General features: G+C 44.7%; 1 protein-coding gene across 4 annotated transcripts in view; it reads right to left on the bottom strand.

Annotated features, from left to right (window-relative positions):
- NEDD4L (NEDD4 like E3 ubiquitin protein ligase) overlaps positions 1–20,244 on the bottom strand; it is a gene marked incomplete at both ends in the record, with an annotated part of 297,800 nt that overhangs the window by 6,028 nt on the left and 271,528 nt on the right. For all 4 annotated transcript variants that reach the window (XM_084252061.1, XM_084252062.1, XM_084252063.1 and 1 more), the window contains 8 exons: positions 779–838; positions 2,267–2,327; positions 4,172–4,245; positions 11,325–11,420; positions 12,100–12,170; positions 13,977–14,098; positions 15,579–15,808; positions 17,484–17,549. In XM_084252061.1, coding sequence (XP_084108187.1) covers positions 779–838; positions 2,267–2,327; positions 4,172–4,245; positions 11,325–11,420; positions 12,100–12,170; positions 13,977–14,098; positions 15,579–15,808; positions 17,484–17,549 — 780 coding nt within the window. The remainder of the gene's footprint in view (positions 1–778; positions 839–2,266; positions 2,328–4,171; positions 4,246–11,324; positions 11,421–12,099; positions 12,171–13,976; positions 14,099–15,578; positions 15,809–17,483; positions 17,550–20,244) is intronic.

Genomic DNA, 20,244 nt, shown 5'->3' with positions numbered 1-20,244 from the left:
GCACCAACGCTTTGCTGGGCGAGCCTGCACGGTCACTGCAGTCTCCCTGCCTCAGCCTCCCCCACCCCACACAGGATGATTTCTGTGACATCATCGATCTCCAAGTTTGCATGCTAAGAAAAAAGAACAGACAGTGGTCTGTGAGACATGCTTCGCTGGATGTGGCTTGGTCAAGTGGAAAATGGAGTCCCATCAATAGCTTCTCCTCCTCGTTTTTCTCAACACAATAATCAGTGATCCCTTTCTTTTTAAATAGCTAGTTCTTGCCAGTGTCCACACAAAGGAGCTGAAACAATCTAATATTTAAGCGACCTCCTGCTAGTTCCTTGTTGCTCTGATGTTTTCCTCATTCAACTTAAGTCAAGTTCACTGAAACATGAGGTCCACGGGCCCCAGTGGCTGTTCACACTCGCCTCCTGGCCAATACCCCATTTGGTGGCCATGGAGGGGTAGAGTGGAGGCACAAGGCCCTCGGCCAGCCTGCCCCAATGACCTGAGCTGCAGCACTGCTCCCCAGCTGGAGCGCCAGGCCCCACAGCTGCCCAGCTCAGCCGGCCTCTCCTGGTGTCTCAGAACTGACCTCTCCTGGGCCAGGGGGCTACATGGGACAGCTGCTGTCCCTCTCCCCCCATACAAGAGAACAGACAAGCCCCTTAGAGCCATGTATTCATCTGAGCTTACGCCTAGGGCATTATGGAGCAGAGAAGATTAAAACAGCATTTCTGTAAGAGGTGCCTTAAGAAAAATCTACTTTATAGAAGATGTGTACAGTACGAACCTCCAGTTCATTTTCATCAAAGATTTTAATCAAATCAATAGGCAGCAGTTCTGTGAATCCCTGAAAGAAACAAAAAAACAATCACTCTACATACATTTTCCTTCAAAGGAATATTTTACAGGGGAAACAAATGTGTTTTGGTTAGGCAGGAAAAATTCTTTCTTTACCGAAGATTTATCAATGGCCATATCCAGAATTGCAGTTCCAATAAAAACAGCACAATCACAATATAGAGATTTTGAAAAGCAGTAGGATCTAGAAGGTTCAGGTAACTGTTGAAACCCCATGAAAATATGGGTTAGTGTAGGCAAGGGAATTCCAAATGCCATTCAGGACAAAACGCCGTGTGCCTGTGTTATGTCCATGTGTCCTACACGCACAGGCCATAGACACGCAAGGTGACGTGGTTAAAAGAAGGTATGGCGGCAAACAGCTGAAGCAGGAAGGGGCCGGGTGGCTGGAGCCTGCTCCAGTTTCTGGGTCACTGCTAACTGTGGAGGGACTGGGAGCCCCCAAGCCACTTGCCTGGCACGTGGTGGGCGCTGGGCCTGTGCATCACCCGGGTGGGGCTGGGACAGCCGCCGGGCGTTGTTACTTAAATAATGAAACCTGCAATCCCCCACTTCTTCCTAATTCACATTTTATGGCCTAAGTCCTGGAACTTTTTTTGGCTAGAGCTGGGCTCACCAAGCGCAGGTCACTCGGGGAGAGTCGGGGGACCACAGTTGAATAAGAACCCTCGTTGGCTCAGTGGGGTGTTGTTTTGTGGCCTTGGGCCTGCTCCTGTGTTTTCCTTAACTAATAAGCATCAAGATTTAACAAGGAATTTCGCTTTTGGTCCAGGCAACTAATTTTTTAAAATGATGAGTTCCAGCATCCTCTGCTGGGGCCCTTCCCCAAGGCCTGGCTGTGGAGCTGACATGAAATACTAGGATCTGAATGACATGAATAACAGTAGGGGCGCTGGCACGAGGTGACTTGGGGCACGAGAAAACCCAGCTTACAAAAATGGGTCTGACGTGGACCTGCACAGGGGTGAAGTCTGTGAAGAAGACGTGGGCATGAAGGGAGGGAATAAAAACAATAGTCTGAGCACTGACAGGGCAGGAACGGCTTCGGGGTGGGGTGACAGAGTGGGAGCTGTCTGTCAGGTGTTCACTCTTGAGCCCTCGTCTCTCCAGTGCTGTCACCCCAGCACAGGTCAGCACTGTGTCTCCCAGCCATCCCCTAGGCTCCTCAACAGGGCAGTGATTTGGTCTCTGTGGGGGGCTTACCCTTCTGGGTTAAGTCTGTAAAGAGTTCTCCTTAAAAACACAAGAGAAGCAAAGCTAAGGGTCACTAAACAAACCCAAGCTAACAGAGGACCAAAGTGCAGCCACAGCCGCTTGTTGGGGGGACGGGCGTGAGCACCTCCAGCCCCACCTAAGGGGAAGCCATCCCCCCGCCCTGTGCCGATGGGTGGGGGCTGAGTCCCCGGGGCACACTGACCTCCAGGAAAGCGTTCATCTGCTTCTGGACCCTGTTCACGAATCTCCACTGGATGACCAAGCTGCGGGAGAGAGGACCCATATATAATAAGTACCTCCATTGTCACCAGCGCTCACCTCTTATCTCACAACTGCAATTGTGTCTCACCCGGTGTTTAGTCAATTCTTTCAAGAATGTGTGAAAAACCTCAAATCCCAGAGGATTCAAAAGACTAACTGCTTTCTTTCTCTCCTCTCCCTCCAGTAATGTTTTTTGATCAAAATTGCTGTGTATATGCGACTAGGGGAGAAAAAGGCCAGAGGGCATGGGCATATGTGTACCACACACACACACACACCCCTGTATAAACAGGTACATACATTTTTAAAGGGGGTATCTAGTAGAACATGTTTTGTCACTGACATTTCATTCTAGAATACGTACTTTCAACACTGACATATAGTTTATCAGCAAAATGACTGCACTAACACTTTCATACCAAAATTGGGGGGCAAATGCTAAGTCCTCTTTACATAACAGATCCACAGAGACCATTTTTCCTGTGATAACATTCAGCGCACAAGCAGATCTGGCTGCCAGAGAATTCACTTTGGATTCCATCTAAGGCGTTTTGTCCTGAGATACACAAGGAGCTCATCACAGAGGCCTCACCCAGGGTGTGGCGCCATGGCAACGGGCCTGAGGACCAGGCTGTGCAGCCCCTGCTCACTCCATCAGCCTTTGCTGAGCTTTGTGCAGCTGTCAGTCTGAAAGGCTGCTGATTGCGCCAGGGAATACATGCTCAGGAGCAGGTAGAGATTCCAACCATCCTTTTATCAGAGCGGCTGACACTGCCTGACACCCTCCCCACCAAAATGTTACCTCCTTCCACACCAAAGTGTTACCTGGAAGAATTAACTGCAAAGAACGACACCTAACACACATCACATGGGCCCAGTCTTCAGACTTTTGACCCTAACCCCCTGGGCTGGAGTGGTTCTAAAGACCTATTCAAAGTCTGTACTTCGAAGAGGAGAGGGTCGTCTGCTATGCAATAATGAACCATGCTTTCCAGGGTCTTGAAGTAGAGACCCCAATACCTCCCTTTCTTCCTAATGAGGAAGGACAGTACTTGTTTCTTTGCTGAGCACATGAGTAGACCAAGACCCTGGGCCACTCCTCCCAAGACCTCTGACCAACTAAGATAAGCAGGGAAGAAGGGCCCTATGAGCTGACAGGGCACTGGCTTTGGACAAGGTACAAGGCCACGACAGAGCCAAATAGGAGCCTCTCACTGCACCTGGCACTGGGCTGGCGAGGCCACTTGGCCACTCTCGGCCCAGAATTGCACATTTGAAGCCACATATATACCAGAGAGGAAAACGTGATACACCTAAGAAAGGTTTTCTGCCCAGTATAAACTGCCCTGGGGTACCATCAAAGCTAGACTTCCAAGGGTGCACTGACTTGTCCCACCAACTGCAGTGAGACTGGTTTAAGAAAAGCACAGTTGTCAGCAATAACTCACATGTTGGCATGTGCTGACTTTTCCCTATTCATTTTAGCTATCTTCTTGACAGAAAAGAAATTAGGAGAAGGATAAACTATCTTATCTTTGGTTGTGCCAAATTTCATCCCAGGAGTCGCTAATGGTCACTGCAGTCTCTGGCAGCCAGTGGTGTGACTCTCAATTTTAGACTAACTAGCCACAGACTCCAAGAGCGCTTGCCATTTTGCTCAATAACGCAGACCTCCTCCTCCTGACATTGCTCCTCCCCATGGCAGCTTGGCAACGTCGTGATAAAATCACAGTCTTCATCCCATAAGTCACCTTCCTGTTAGCCAGAAAGGAGCTCACATTCTTGCCAAAGTGTGAACTCAATCTACTGTTCAGTTGAGTAAGATTGTAAATGTGTGTATACATACTCAATATATTCTCTTTTGTTTTCATTTGTGACCATGATTTCTGATCCATTGGGCTTCAGATCCACTTGATACGTCTATAATTGCAAAGATAAAATAATGATCACCATGGTGAAGTTATTCTGCATCTTATTACTGAGTAATAATGTCTCATTTTCAATGTATTCAGAAATCTCTCCCTGCAAAGGGGCTCTGTGTACAAGAGAATGTCTAACAAGGCTTGAAAATTGTTATGATGTTACACATTTAAAGATGTTATCGCTGAAGGCAAATTATTTAATGGTTATTTATGAGTTTTAATTATTCCTCATCTATTAGCCACAATGGAGAATAGGAAAGTTTTTTATCTGCTATGCATTTATCAAGGGATTAATTATGTTCAACAACAACAACAACAAAAAAAACAAGGTACATCCATCAAGACTAGAGATCCAAATTTGAATGTATTTTACTTGTTTCTGAAAATTAGATTTAAGCATCATTAAAAAGTGTGTGAAATTCCACTCCTAGGTATTTACCCAAAGGACACAAAAATGTTAATTCAAAAGGGCACCTGCATCTCTATGTTTATAGCAGCACTATTTACAATAGCTAAGCTATGGAAACAACCCAAATGCCCAAAAATAGATGACTGGATCAAGAAGATGTGGTACATATACACCATGGAATATTACTCAGCAGTCAAAAAAAGATAAACTCATGCAATTTGCAGCTGGAAGGGATCATGCTCAGCAAAATAAGTAAAAAAGAAAAAGAAAAATACTGGATGGTCTCACTCATAGCAGGAATTTAGAAAACCTACATAAGGGACCAGGAAAAAACCTTATTATAATGTAAAAAGCAAAATCAACAAGCAACTATAAACCAGAGATACACTACGGGGTGAGGTGGGGGTGGGAGTAGGATCAAAACAAGGGTGTGGGAACTGTATGGGGACTATAACCAAGATGAAAATGCATACATTGTGCAAAAAATGAAAAATGATGTAAAAAATATATAAAATAAAAATAATAATAAAAAAATGGCATGTGAAATATATCTCAAAGAGGCAATTGGAGAGTTAAAAAAAAGCTGCTTAAGCAGCCAGACTCAGGGGTCCAGCTGCCCCCCAGGCCAGACTCTGCCCTTCCCTGCCTGTTCTTCCCAGCAGAATCTCTGCAGGGCCCTGGGGCAGAGAGAGTGACCACCCCAGCTCAACATCACACCTTAAAGCAGCAGCTGGCAAAAGGGAAAGGAGTAGAGGCCTAACTATTTTACAAGTAAAACCTCCAGAAATGTTGAAATGGAAAAATACCACCTAAACCTTGCTACTCAAAGGTAATAACTATGAGTATGTTTTTTTTTTTTTTAAGATTTATTTATTTATTTATACAAGCACTGGGTACAGTCAGAAGCGCAGGAGGGTGAGAGAATTCACCAGAGCCAGAGCGGGGAGCAGAGCAGGCAGAAGGACCGAAGTACACTGCTGAGGGGAGCAGCGGGCGCGACAGGAGAGGTCTGTGCGCCATGTGGGATCCTCGCTGGCGGCCGGGGATCCAACTGGCGCTGCAGTCTGCGGGAAGCTTCGCAGCCCAGCGCTCAACCGCTGTGCCACTAGGGGAGGCCCTCCCCTCATTTATTCTTCCTCAAAGTATCCTGCGACTCTCCAAGGTAAGGGAATCTTTCTATCAGATCCTCAGCAAACAACATGTTAATAAATCCAACCCCATTCTTGGTATTGGTATTGAGAAGCATTTAGCACGGTTCAGCTACACTAAAAGGATTTATTTTCTGGGAGTTGCAATTTCCAAAGAGCTATTGACTGAGGGAGTCAACTACAGATGAGAGATAGTAGGAAGGGGAAGGGAGAAAAATACCCCTCGTGCCCCCAAGGCAGCACCCAGGGGTGACAAAGCTGCAGAGAAATGGTTCTTATCCACACTGTTGATGAGTGTCTAATTGGTTCAGCCTTTTTGGGTGATAATTTGGCAACAGATAATTGCTAATTTGGCATCAAAATTTTAATGTGTATATTCCTTTTCATAATAATTCCACTTTTAGAATTTATACCAAGGGAAAAAACTGGTCAAGAGTATTATATATATCTTCTAGGATTATATTCACTGTACTGTTTATATAGTGAAATACTGGAATAGCCCGAAGGCCTACAAGTGGTTACAGAAGAATGGTGGACGCAGGGGAATTCTGTGTAGCCATTAGAATCTGCACACATCTGTATTTATGGACATGGAAAGGTCATCAGGATAGTTAGAAGCGCATGCACTAAACACTCCATTTCTGGAAAAGGAAAGCCATGTGTGTGTGTTGACAAAGAATTCTCTAAGATATAAGAGTGTGTGATTTTTCTTCTCCAGTGACAGGGACTATGGGTGATTTTTATTGTACTGCTTTTACTTTTAAGACAAAGATGAACATTTTATAATTGAGAATATTAAAAAAACGTTTTGAAAGAAAGAGGCCATGCTACTGTGCTAAGTTGGGTCAAACAATCAGGGGAATAGGGCCGTGGGAGGGGAGCTCAGGGCAGGCAGAAAAGGGAGGCTAAGCCTTCTCTGAGCCACCTCCCTAGCGGGCCCTCCCAGAGCCTGGCAGTTGCTGACCTTCAGGCCAGGTTTTCAGTGGCGTGGACTCTCTGTCCTTCTGGGACTCCTCACAGACACCATTTTGGGGGGCAGTGAGGCTGCTACTGAAACTCCGTTTTCTAAGCTACTGCTGGCCAATGGCAGACTGCCCCCACTAGAGTCAGGCTGCAGCAATCACTGTCTGTCCCTAGAGCAGGTCCCTCCCTCCATTTCCACTGGAGTGAGGCTCAGCAGCAAAGGGGGCTGGGTCAAGTCCAAGTTTGTTCAACTGCAAAGCCCAGGCCATTTTACAGGGGATATTTCACTCCCCACAGATAAACTTCTCTAACAGACTTCTGCCTCTACATCTGCCTGGCCACGGCCTTGTTGTGTGGGTGTTTTCCTCCATGTTCTACACACTTTCTAATTTCAGATAGTCTGTGTCACGTGCTGCTGCTCTGAACTTGTAATTAAGAATTTTAACTTGTGCTCCACAAGGGCGCCTCCTCCTGGTGGTGGTGGCAAGTGCATGCATGCACACACATGAGGGCATGAGGGCACAGGTGTGCGGCTGATTCTGTCTGAAAGGCCTATATGGTTATGCAACTACTGCAATCTGTTCAGTTGAAACAGTAGGCCCCAGAAATCAGCAGCTCCAGATTCTCACCAACCAGAAGGACAAACCACAAAATAATGGTGACAGCTGCAGTTTCATTCCACAAGGCGACAGCTACCCCCAAATTTCATGGTCTGAGATTTCTAATTGTAGAGTGAAAGTAAATAGCTCAAAGCACTGAGGACGCCTGGCTGCATGCATATTTCACTTCTGTAGTAGCTTCACCCATTGAAGAAATGACTTCTAGCTTTTGCCAGAGGGAGGTGTGGGCTTCCTCTGGGGCAAGAATACATTGCAGTACAGTCAGCAGTTCTGCAGAGGTGGAAAGAGGTGAGGGGCTTGCACAGGCATCTTCTGGAGGTCCACAATTTTGGTCCAACAACTCCATTTTGAGTCACTAGACTGCGGCAGACACTGCGCCAAGTGGAGAGTACACAGTGGAGAGGGAAAGACAGACCCAATGCCACCACCACCAGAGGCAGCCTGTGGACAGACAGAGGCTAAAGTGCAATCATACAAAGAAATGGATCCATGGCACATGCCACCAGGAGACAGTGGAGATGCTCTGAAGTATGTGGCCTGCTCGGGGGCTCCCTGGAAGATGTGACTAACCTGAGGTTGAAGAAGTGCTCCCAACAGAAGAACAGCATGGACCAAGATCCTGAGGCAGGATGGAGCTCGGTATGTTTAAGCAGTCTAGGGGCCCATCTGAGAAAGCATGAGCAGCTGCTCTGTGATGCAAAGTGCAACTAGAGATGGAGTTGGTGGGGTGAAGCCACATGGGCCCCCACAGGACAAATGAAGAATCTGGGTCTTTCATCCCAAGGGGAGTGGGAAGTGTGAGTATTTTGAGTAGAAGAATGACATAAAGCTCTGTGCATTTTGAAAAGGTCACTCTGCCATTATGGGAGGCCAAGGTGGGAATAGAGAGACTACTTAGGAGGCTGAATCTGAGAGAAATCAGCCGCCAGACTGGGTGTTAGTGGAGGAACAGAGGGAGGACAGGTAGGTTTGAGGGATATTTGGGAGTCAGCATCAGCAGGTGTGCTGACCGACTGGCTATGCGGGAGATCAACGAGTGGCTGCTTAATTCAATTTGAATTTCTTCCCAGAATGCAAAATAGATACATTAGTTCCCTGCTAATCAGGTTAGCACTCTAAAAAGGGAAGGCAGTGATTTAATAAATAGGGCACCTAATCACTACCTTACTCATCATGGGTCTGTTTTGATTATCCCCAAAGTCTACCTGATTCAATCCAGAGGTCAGAAAAATCCACAGCATTAAATGAGGGGGTTTGAGAAGTGTTCCTAATGTATAATTGACATGATCTATACTGACCATCAGTGTCTTTATTAGAAGTCGACTTGAAAACCCCAACATCTTGTGTTGTTTGCATCCATTAAGTGGAAGTAGTCACATTTCGCTGTAACTAGCAGAGCTCCCAGCTAATGGCTGCCTTCTGCATTGTTGAAGTCTTCTGAAGTGTGTTAGTTAAGTGAGTTGTGTGGTTTTCACTAGTGGACACCTAGAGAGACCTTTTTATGCCTTTGATACACAATTGACTTTAAGTCCTCCTTGGCTCTTTATGTTTCAACTTCTTCCTTCATGTGTAAAAATGAAAGGAAGAGAGAGATTCCGGGATTAACCACATGTTCTCCTTTTAGAACTGACAGTTAAGACCTTTCTATAGATCCAGTTTATAAAGAAGTAATGCAATTCAAAGTATTTTTTTCTTCACACTAGTAGCTTCTATTACTTAGAAGATTTTCAGCATTAAAAAAAAATGAGGTGAGCTCCCTTTCCTCATCTGTTCCGTTCTATCCAGGTGGCACCCACCACGAGGGTTAGGGGGTGTCTTAGAGGCCAGGGGTGTCAAACGATAAGGCCGCAGCTCATACACCAGGCTAAAAAGGTTTGAATTTACACTGAAGGTTACAGGTCGGTCAATGGAGAATGAGCGTCTAAATAGAAAAATTCCAAGTTCAAATTTGCTTTTTGGAACATGACATATGGAGCATAATGTGGGGGCATCGGAGGACAGACTGGAGAGAGAGCAGGATGGGAACCAGGGAGGCTGTTCCAGCAACACAGCTGAGAAACCAGCAGAGTCAGCGTGAGGGAAGGTGAGGTGGGGCTGACCAAGGAGACAGAGCCAGCAGGCTACGCTGCCTGCTGACGAGGGGTGAGGGGGCATGATGAGAAGAGGCAGGCGTCCAAGGCGCCTCCTGAGCCTCAGGCTGGAAGAAACGGAAGTACCACTATCAGAGCAGAGCAGACATGGCGCTTGGGAGTGGGGAGAAGGAAATGGCTTGGTTTTGTGGGGGCTCCCAGGCCTTTCTGGAGAAGGAGTCAGATGGGGAATCTGGAAGGTTTGTACTGGAGGCAAGAGGTGATGGGGAGTAGCAGGAAGAAGGATGTAGCTGGAGCCCCAGGTGTGGATGAGGTCTGTGTGCTGGTGTGGACAGGAGTGGACAGAGCCGCTGGCTGAGGGGAGTCTTCAGGAGGGGGGCAGGGGCAGCAGAAGCAGTCTGTCCTTCCAGGAGATGGAAAATAAAGTGGCAAGAGCAGAGGAGGAAGGAATAAGGCACCAGAGAGCTTGCCCCGGGCAGGCATTTCAAGGCGGGGGCTCTGGGGGTGTCTTATTATCAAGTCAGCAGAGGAAGGAAGCAGGCAAGCGCTGGGAGACATTTAGCACATTTGGTCCCGGGCCTGGAGAGGACAGGTTCCCTGGGGACTGCGGAAAAGATTTCCCTCCACCCACCCACGACAGGGCTCTCACATAGGGTCATTTGTCTGTGAGGATAGTTCCAGAATAGAGAGCAAAGGAGGGGGAACAATATGAGGTGTTTTATGGACTCAGTGATGATTTACGTGACGTCACAAGGTCTCTGCAATCTCACCCAACCAACCGAGAGGCAAGTCTGCCCCAGCCCACCCACCCCAGGACTCACACTAGTGGTATTTCCTGGCTCCCACACAAGTACAAAGTAACATTGATCATCTCTGGTTTAACCAACTTTTGCCCAGTTGTCATTAATTCCTCTATTGAGTGGCATCAGCTTCTTCTCCCCAAGACTCTGAAGTCAGGAGGGCAGGGACCTGACTCCGAACTTCACCTGTGACCAAGTATAGTACCATAGAGCAACCAAAACCATAAACACATCTTTTTGACTTAAAAAAAAAATTCTCCAAAGCAATAAGGAAAATATCAATCTCATTTTCTATCGGGTGACCCTTTAAATGGGCTCCAGGAGCTCCCTCATTTCAGGCCGTTAGATTTGATCTGGGAGGTGGGAATTTCCAAGCTTTTATGAAAGCCCAGGTAGCAGGTGGGCTGATACCCTGATCAAATCTCCCAAGAAGCATCATTATTACCAGGGATAAGTGAACCAAAAGACTTAACACACACGTCTGATGAAATTTTAGGATGACGAAAATTCCAAGCAGGCAACTGTATCTTTGAACTTGATCTTTATGATGAATACAGCCTAATGACAAGTGCAGGTACAAAGCAAGAAGCGATGCTAGAAAAATCCGAGCCCGCTGAGCCCCATAAGACATGTTTTGTCATGATGACCGAGCAGGAAAGCAGAGAAGAAAGCCCGGAGTCCCTGAAAAAACATCCCCCTCTCATGCCCTTGCATTTGCACTACTAAGTCAACAACTACACCTGTTTTTGAAGTACTTAAAAAAAAAGTCCTAAAACCAAGCCAGAAACATCATTCATGTTCAGAGTTACTTTAGATTAGACACAGGCACTGGGTCACAGCCCAGCGACTTTAGAATTTCTGTGATTTAGAGGAGAAGAGTGGGTTGGGGACGTAGCTCCCTGGCCTGACAAGGAGGTACTGATATGATGATGATAATTATCATCTAAAGCTCCAGGTGGTTGTTTCTGATGGACCAGCCAAGTCATGTCCAGCCTGCGAGGAAGCAAAGGCTAAGTCAAAGCAGAGCCACTGGCTACCCACACATACCTGCCCGAAGTTTTCTTCATCGATACAGAACATCAGGTCCAGCTCCGTAGGGTCGTTCTCTAAGATCCATTTCAGAGAGTTGTAATATTCACTGTCCTATAAAATGACACAGAAATTAAAATTGAGCCTTTGCCCCATACAAACTCATCAGACTCCTTTAAATAATGATGTCCTATCGGGAAAAGTCTCAGTTTTTGTAGTTATGGAAAATACTTTTAAACTCCACAAGGGTGTGCCTAGATAAAAGGAGCCTGTTAAATACAAGCCCAGAGCCTCAATTGCCTTCCAGGAAACTTCTCCCTGTGGCCATTCCTGAAGGTGTTTATTCCTTTCCCACATGGTGGAAGTCACTTACTCTTCCACATCTCGGTTGGTGGTTGCAAATACTCTCTCCTTTATCGACTTTTTGACCTGTACCCACCAGGTTTTTTGAGGTCAGAAAACGAGGATGGCAGGTGAATCTCTAAGCAGCTGGTATCAGCAGTTTTTGACAGGAAATGAGCGTCATGAAGTCTCCCGACGCCCCTTGGCTTTCATTTGGACCAACAGGCGCAGGTAAGCAGAGGTAGCAGGGATAGGTGTGTACTGACCCCAAGCCCAGGAAATGCGGACAATGGTTTCGTAGGGAACCCAGGGGCTCGATGAACTTCCTGAGCTATTAAATGTCCCTGGTGTTGACTGAATGGTGACACCCATAATGGTCACCTGCCTGGTCCCCACGCCCTCTGTGCCCCCAGGGTGGCCGAGATGCCCAGAGGGGCCTGCTGTTACTCACCACAGACTCCATGTCATTCAGAGTTATCTGCTTCCCCAACATCATTTTGTAAAATGGTCTAATGAAGAAGCCTAAAATATGCGAAAACTGGATTAGTTTCAAGAGTTTATATGGTTGAGCATCCGAAAACAAAATATTGGGTTGTCAGAAAAGTCATGACATTTTTTTTGTTGTTTTGTTTTTCTGTTTTTCAACCTAAAAGCTGAACCTGCCTTCAGTGTGAACGAGAGACCCAGACAGAACAGTGGCCTCCACTGCAATGCCTGTGCAGGACCAAGAGGACGAGGGTGTGTGTTTTTCCTTTTTTTTTGGGGTGGGGGAGTCAGGGGAGGTTTAGTAAGAATGGCAGTGATACTCATAAAGACACCAGAGCAGGAAGGGGTCAAAAGACTTCCCGGGGGGACAAGTGAGCTTCCAGGCCAGCCAGGACTTCACAGGACAAACAAAAGAGTGGGACTGAAGGGTGGTCCGAGCAGAGGGCCAGCTCAGGGACTGAAGGTAAATAGACTGACTCTCTAGGGAGGCTGAAGTGACTCCAAATAGGCTGAAGTAAGCCCTGACGTGATTCCAGCATGGCGAATTAAAATATGGCCACACTATACATATACAGAGGGAGTGTGGTTTCCTCCTGATCAGAAATAAGTGTTTACTGCCCCACCAGAAATAAAATATTGAAATCTGAGGATCAAAATCATCTAGCAAATATGAGTAAAAATACATTAAAGAAAAAGAACACATCAAATATTTATCAGCCTCGCTGAGGTTCCATAAATGAGGTGAACAAAATGCCTCTGGAAATCTCTCTAGAGTAACTGCAATGCCAGCCTCAAATCTTGCTGTCTTCCATCCTCAACCGTCTCACCCCGAAACTCTTCAAAAATATTTCTGGTTCTCTTCTTTCACAGCTGATTCCTGTATCTTTGGGGCACTTGCTGCCGAACTTTGAACAACCCAATTTGAGTTGTGCAGGTCCATTTACATGCGGATTTTACTGCAAACACATGTGCTTGTAGCAACACTACATGCATTTTTCTCTTCCTTACTATTTTCTCTAGTTTACTGTAAGGAAACAATATATAACACATTTTTACATATAAAACGTGTTAACCGACTACGTCTTCAGCAGGCTATTTAGTAGTTAATCTTTGGGGGAGCCAAAAGTTGCATGTGGATTTTCAATTGTGTGTGGGGGGTGATACCCCAACATCTACATTGTTCAAAGGTCAACTATCTTTTTGAAGTGTCCAGATCTATCAGAAGTCCCTATTCTAAGATAACAGATAAAACTGGAAGGGGGTTTGACTTCTAACCTTCATTGCACCTGGAAATTCTTCCATGACTCACATGCTCTAAATTCGAATGAGAGTATCTTGTGCCATATATCCCACCTGTGATCCCAGGGTCAAGATGTTAGTGGAGTTGTAATGTCAATTTGAAATTATTTACAGTATTGTCATATTAAAAAAAGTGTAATTCGAGGACAAATGAAACAATGGCAGGATATTGGATAAATTTGGATCATTTCAATTAACTTTCCAATTAGCGTTTCCATCTGTCACCAAATCTAGCTGTCGCTGAAGAATAGTCTGGGAAACACGGAAAATGCACAGATACAGAATGTTCTGTGCTTCACACCATTTTTTAAAAAATAAAACTGTTTTAAACTATGTGTAGACACTATGTCTTCAGTGCTCAAATTAAGATGGCACCAGGGAAAAGGCACCTCCGTGCTGGGCAAAACATGAAAACAACTGACTGGATTAATGAGAAACAGTGATGCTTTTGCTTCAAGTCTACGATGAAATCTGGGGCACCTAACAAGTTGCCGCACACAGCACTGGTCGTGTTTCCATTACTCCAGGACTTTAATATCTTACCATCTAGAAGCTTCCCGTGAAATACTGCCAGACCAGCGACTCTTCCGATGAATGTGAAATAGGACAGGTGGTCTTCATTGCAGAGGCCTGAATTGGGATTGATCTGAAGTGTGTAGTTGTCGCTTTAGGAGAGGAAAAAAGAAAAAAAAAAGCCCCATCAATTTTTAAATAAGAAACGCAAGAATGTGAGCTTAGCTTTGCTGCCCATCACCCAGCTCTGTGCACCTGAGGATGTGCTGTACCTGAGGGAAAGGTGAAGCTAGGGACAGGATTCACCACTTATGTCCCCCTTTCTGTGACCAGCCACTATCTAAAGATCTGAGGCAAATGCCCTCTGTAGCTTGAACTGTAAGAAACTGCTGATATTGGACTATTTTTGATCCATAGAAATATTAATTTCATGTTTCCTTTGAATATCTTAGGAAGATGAGAGACCGCACCTCACAGGGAGGTTGTGTCAGGTCCCCAATGGTGTGAGTCCTTGAGATTGTCCCTCTAAGGAGGAAGGTTAATTCCTTTTAGCAGCTTTGGTTTGAGGATGAAGATTTTTCCTAGGGGCCCAACCATTAGGTGTGGCTGTGTCAACAACACAAACCTCAAAATGCTGGCTTGTATCTAATCCTCCCTTTTGGTCTCAAAATCATGAAGCTCGGTGGTTTTCAGGTAGGGCCCCATAGCCAGATTCCTCCAGGGGCATCTTTGGGAATGTGGGTGAGAGTGAGCATCTTGCCTTGTTACCCTGCCTACCCCCTCCCCCCCCACCTCACTGGTTTTATCAGTTTTCACAGTGGGCTTTCCCATGGAACTCGGTAGCAACCACCACCAGCAAGCTGGGTGATTCTTAGCGAGAACAGCCAAGAAGGATGTACTGAGGCTGCTTTCCAAGTGCCCCGAGGAGACTGGTAGCAGGTGGAAGATGTGGGGGGGGGGGAGAGCCCTGTTTGCCCTTAGAGCACAGGGTTGTCTTCCAACAAGGTCAACTATTCTATGGGGGGCTTAGGGCTAGCCTAAGCCTTTGGAAGATCCACAGCCTGGAGGAGGAATGGCTGGCCATATAAGTGGCCAATGTTTGGTTTCTGAGAAAACAACTGAATGTGCCTTGGTTTCCATGCCTGACAATGATGAAGCTCTAAAGCAAAGGGAATCTGGCAGGACTCAGGCATGGTCCTTTGGGTTCTGAAGCACGGGTGCTCCGAGTCTATATCACTGGCCTTAAGTCAGAGAACCTCAGAACCACTCTTGTTCAAGACAAGGACGACGTCTGAATTCTGACACTGACAAATTCTGCTGAATTAACATAAATTCTGCTGAATTAACATAATATCACACGGGGAAGTTGCCTCTTGTTCTCCCTTTAAGCACCAAGCTCATTTTTAATTTCAATTACAGGAAGCAAACTGACGAGAATCACCTTCTAGGTGTTCAGAGAATATTATTTCAACCTTGTAGGGTCAGAGCCTTCTAGACCTACAAGGTTGGGGCTTAGGGTCTGAAATCAGCATTGTTAATTTATCTCAAGTGACTGAACCCATCATTAAGTCTGAAGTGGTTAAGATCCCCTTGGCAGGGGGACGCATCAAGGAGTGCGTCCGGCACACTCACGTCGCTGAGTACTCAAAGAGGCCGTAGTAGGGGTTGAACATTTCCTTAGACAGCAGGAAGAACCATTCTCTGGCCACACCCCCATAGTCAAGACCCTTCTCGGACTCGAATTCAATCCACAGTCTAGCTTTTAGGACATCTGGTCTCTTCACAGACATGATTCTCCGGTAGGATTCTTCAAATATGTTATTCCTGTGAAGTTTCATTTCAAATCTGTTTGGAATATCAGCCTACACAAAAGAAAGAAAAAAGTCCATCAGTGTACAGTAAACAGACATACTTTCCAATGCAAAAAACAACAAAAAGCAGAAATAGTGGTAGACTTAAACAGGCCATGGACAAGTGGATCTCTCATTTGTGGATTTTTCTTCACAAAGAGGAAAGCCTCACCCTGGCAGCTTGAGGCACACGGAGCCCCACCAGCAGCTGTGGGATCCTGCCAGCCATGGTGCTGCAAAAAAACTGAGCATAAGGTGATGGTCCTCTGCTTTCTAAACCACCCGGCACAGAGCTCACTCACTGGCAACTGAAACGCGGTCAGCTCTACACGTTTCAGCAGAAGAAAGTCCAGATAAGCAAAACCTGTCAACTGGCACCCCCTGGCTGGGTTACAGGCCTTCTCAATTCTGGCAGGGACTCTGGCTGGTAGATGGCACCCGAGGTGCCTACAAGCTAATTCTGTCGCCTTGCAGAGTGCGGCTGCTTATCCTGTTGTGGGAAAGCATCCTGGAGGCCAGTTGTTAATAAACATGGAAAGAAAACGAGCACTTGACTGAAGTTGTAACTGCTTCCTGGAAAAATGAGATCCAGGGTCAGCTGTGCTGTGAAAATATATCTGCTGGGTTAGTTTCAGTTGATTTCACAGGGAAGGTGGCAGAGAGGGCAGGGGTGATGCCTACAAGTCCCCACCATAATTGGAGGAGATGCAGGAGGTTAGCAAAGAAACACCACGGAACATAGGTGGTGAAATGCGATTTGCTTCTCAGTGGTTATCCAAGGGCCTCCTCAATGGGGGTGTTGGAAGAGAGAAGGGAACCACTAAGTGGGAGCTGCCGAGGCATCCCTGCGCCTCTCAAGGACTTGTCTGGAGCAGAGCCCCAAAATACAGCATCTGAGGAACTGGAGCAGAGAGACAGTGACGGGGCACAGGCAGCGGGGATAACCTGATTGTGGCTGAGGTCCCCCTCCCTGGTGGGGAACAGCCAAGAACTGGGGCCAGTGCCACAACAGGGAATGTGCACAGTGAGGCAAAAACTGGTAAAATCCACACTGGAAGGTGAAACCAGAAGTCAAAACAGAAGACACACACTGGAGATGTCGGCGGACAGTGAGTAGGGGGTGTTGTGCTGTGATTTAAAATGCTGCTTCGTAAAAACCTTTAGGGTTTCTCAGTGAGAATCACAATTAGAATATCATAGTCGGTCCAAATATGTCCAGTACTGCAGTTAAATATTAGAAAAGGTGCTTACATTCTAAATATTATAATTTTATTTAATAAAAATTTATCTAAATATCGTAACTTTTGAATTTAAAGAAGAGAACTGGGCATTTTCTAACCAGGATTGAGGTTTAATGGAATCTGATAACCACAGCAATTACAAGGGCTTTTCCAGATTTTTTCAAGTCCCAAATTATATAGATCCCATAAAAATTGTTTCTATCTCTTTATCTATATTCATGAGAAATTATCTTCAGGTCATTTATATGTAATACGAAGTTGATCTTCACTTACCTTGTAGGTTAAAAAGAAAATTCAGATTAAAGATCTGGGTGGACCAAAGTGATAACAGGAAGGTAATGTTTTCAGTAAATATATCAAAGAACAATCAAGTCATTCTTACTATCGTGACTTTCGTAATTTACAAATGACTAAACCATGGCATGTTAGGAAGATATGTTACTCACCGGTTTCTTTAATTTCTTCCTAAAGTAGTCATATTTCTGCTTAAATTCTCTGGAGTAAGGAACAGCCTGTAAGATAAATTTATAAATGTAGATATTAACTAAACACTTAAAATTTTATGTAAACTGAACCAACATTCAGAGAATTAGATGAGACATAAACCTTAAAATTCTCACTTTCCATATGATCATTGCATAATGTCTACATAGCACTTGAAAGAATTCTAGAAATGACTAAGGCTTACCACACTGGATGGGGCTTTCACGCCTGAGAACAACTACAGGGATTTTCAAGAAATCATTCAGGGATATGCCACATAAATAAACCGAACATACTTTCTATGTGACTTTTGTCTGAATATGAGTCAAGTGTAAATTAAAAAAATTTTTTTGGATTGTAATTTAGATAAGTTATTGGCTCTTAGAAAGTAACACACAACTCCAAATGACCTATATGGTCCTTGCGAAAAGATTCTTCAACCTTTAAAAATCTTTTGGGGCCTCCCTGGTGGCCTATGGGTTAGGTCTCAGTGCTATCACCATTTCGGTGTGAGATCCATCCCCCGCCAGGGAGCTAACCCACATGGGCACATTGCTCCCCTCAGCAATGTATTTCAGTAAAACAATGTACTTCAGTAAAACCATCTGTTTCATTCCCCACTCTGTCTCTAGTAAATCCTCTTACTCTCCCTGCCCCTGCACCTTAGGTCTATACCCCAGTTTTACACACACACACACACACACACACACACACACACACACACACATCTTTCAGAGGAAACATAATGAGCAGAAAGGCAAGTGAATTGATATTTTAGTCAAAGAATATAAAATCAGTGTTCTGGAAAAGCCCCCAATTTAGGAGTCAGAATGCTTGTCCCTGGCTAGTTAGTGGTTTCTAGCAAGGACTTCGCTCAATCCGGAATGCCTTTTCCATGAGGTAGAGAAGAGGGAACCCACAGGAGTGGGCTGTATAACTGAGCAAATTATCATTATTTAAAATTCTAGAATCTGTTCAGGCAAAGTAGTTTATGTTGTCATTTAATATTCTTTGTTATACTGTAGAGTAGCTTACAATATTCTAGTGCCAGAACCCTAAGCCAGGCCACTTACATGGCTGACGATTTTATTATGCAGCAGAAAGGACTATCTTCTGCACACACTTGGCGTAACTGTGACAGGTACAAACTTAGAGCAACTTATTGCTTTTTAGAAGAGAGTGTAGATTTGAGCAAGGATACTTCTGCTGGTATCATTCTGGGCTAAGTTAAAATGCATAACGATCCTGAGTAAAGAGTCTCCAGGTTGCAAACCTCACACCTTCACGCTTATTCCTAGTCATAAAGAGAAGAACAAAGGCTTGCCCCTCCATCACGCTTTAAGACACGATCACACAACTATTAAACGAGCCAAAACAAACACGACCACTCTAATAAAAAACAATGATCACATGGGTGGTTTGCTTTGAAATTCAAGAACAACAAAAAAAATCACATTTACTTATATATCTTCAGAACATTCTAAAAATAATTTATTCTGCCTGTGGTCTGTTCTTAGTTTTTAAGCCAACCTTCCTTTCATTTTCCATTGAACACTAGATTTGACCACATATCATACTGATTTTTGGGCTGTGTTTAACAGAATGAAATCATATATGAATTCTGATGCCAGAAAAAATAGAAATTTTGCCAGTATCTGGACAAACACCAAAACAAGACCAAGGATATGGTCTGATATTAGCCAACAAAGACATTATCACCTAACAAACCAAGACTTTCCACCTAGTTTCTTCATTCTTTAGTGGTTTATTTGCTGAATATTCAATAGGTATTTCTTCTTTGTTTTTTAATTTAAATTTTATTTTTATATTCCCCATACAATTACAACCCCCTTATTTTTAGCCCAAGCCCTCCTTTCCCCGCCCCCCACCCTCCATAGAGTGTCTCTTGTTCATAGTTATTTGTTGATTTTGATATTTTCTTTCTTATAGTTATTCTTTTTCCTGGCCCCTTATTTAAGTTTTCTAGATTCCTGCTATGATTGAGATCATCCGGTATTTTTCTTTTTCTTTCTGGCTTATTTCGCTGAGCATGATCCCTTCCAGCGCCATCCATGTTGCTGCAAATTGCATGTGTTTATCTTTTTTGAATGCTGAGTAATATTCCATGGTGTATATGGACCACATCTTCTTGATCCAGTCATCTATTTTTGGGCATTTGGGTTGTTTCCAAAGCTTAGCTATTGTAAATAGTGCTGCTATAAACATAGGGGTGCAGGTGCTCTTTGGAACTTCTGTATCTGTGTCCTTTGGGTAAATACCTAGGAGTGGAATTGCTGGATCATATGGAAGCTCTATGTTTAGTAGGTCAAGAAATCTCCACACAGCTCTCCATAGTGGTTGGACCAGTTTGCACTCCCACCAGCAGTGCAGGAGAGTTCCTTTTTCTCCACATCCTCACCAACATTTGTTGTTGCTAGTTTTTTAAATATGTGCCATTCTCACTGGTGTAAGATGGTATCTCATGGTAGTTTTGATTTGCATTTCCCTGATTACAAGTGATGTTGAACATTTTTTCATATGCCTTCAACAGGTATTTCTTAAGCACCCACTCAGTGCAAGGCATTTCAGGTGCTAGGGAAATAATGACACATAAATCAAAAATTCCTTTCCTTGTTCCCTCCTAGGGCATCAAGCTATTATGAGCAATAGACAGTAAGAAATAAATGAATAAATAATAGTGAATGCTATGAGGAAAAAAAAAAT

This window comes from Talpa europaea (assembly GCF_964194135.1).
Source record: "Talpa europaea genome assembly, chromosome: 13".
Taxonomy (NCBI): domain Eukaryota; kingdom Metazoa; phylum Chordata; class Mammalia; order Eulipotyphla; family Talpidae; genus Talpa; species Talpa europaea.
Note: the sequence above shows the minus strand (reverse complement) of the source record. Positions and strands in the feature narration are given on the sequence as shown.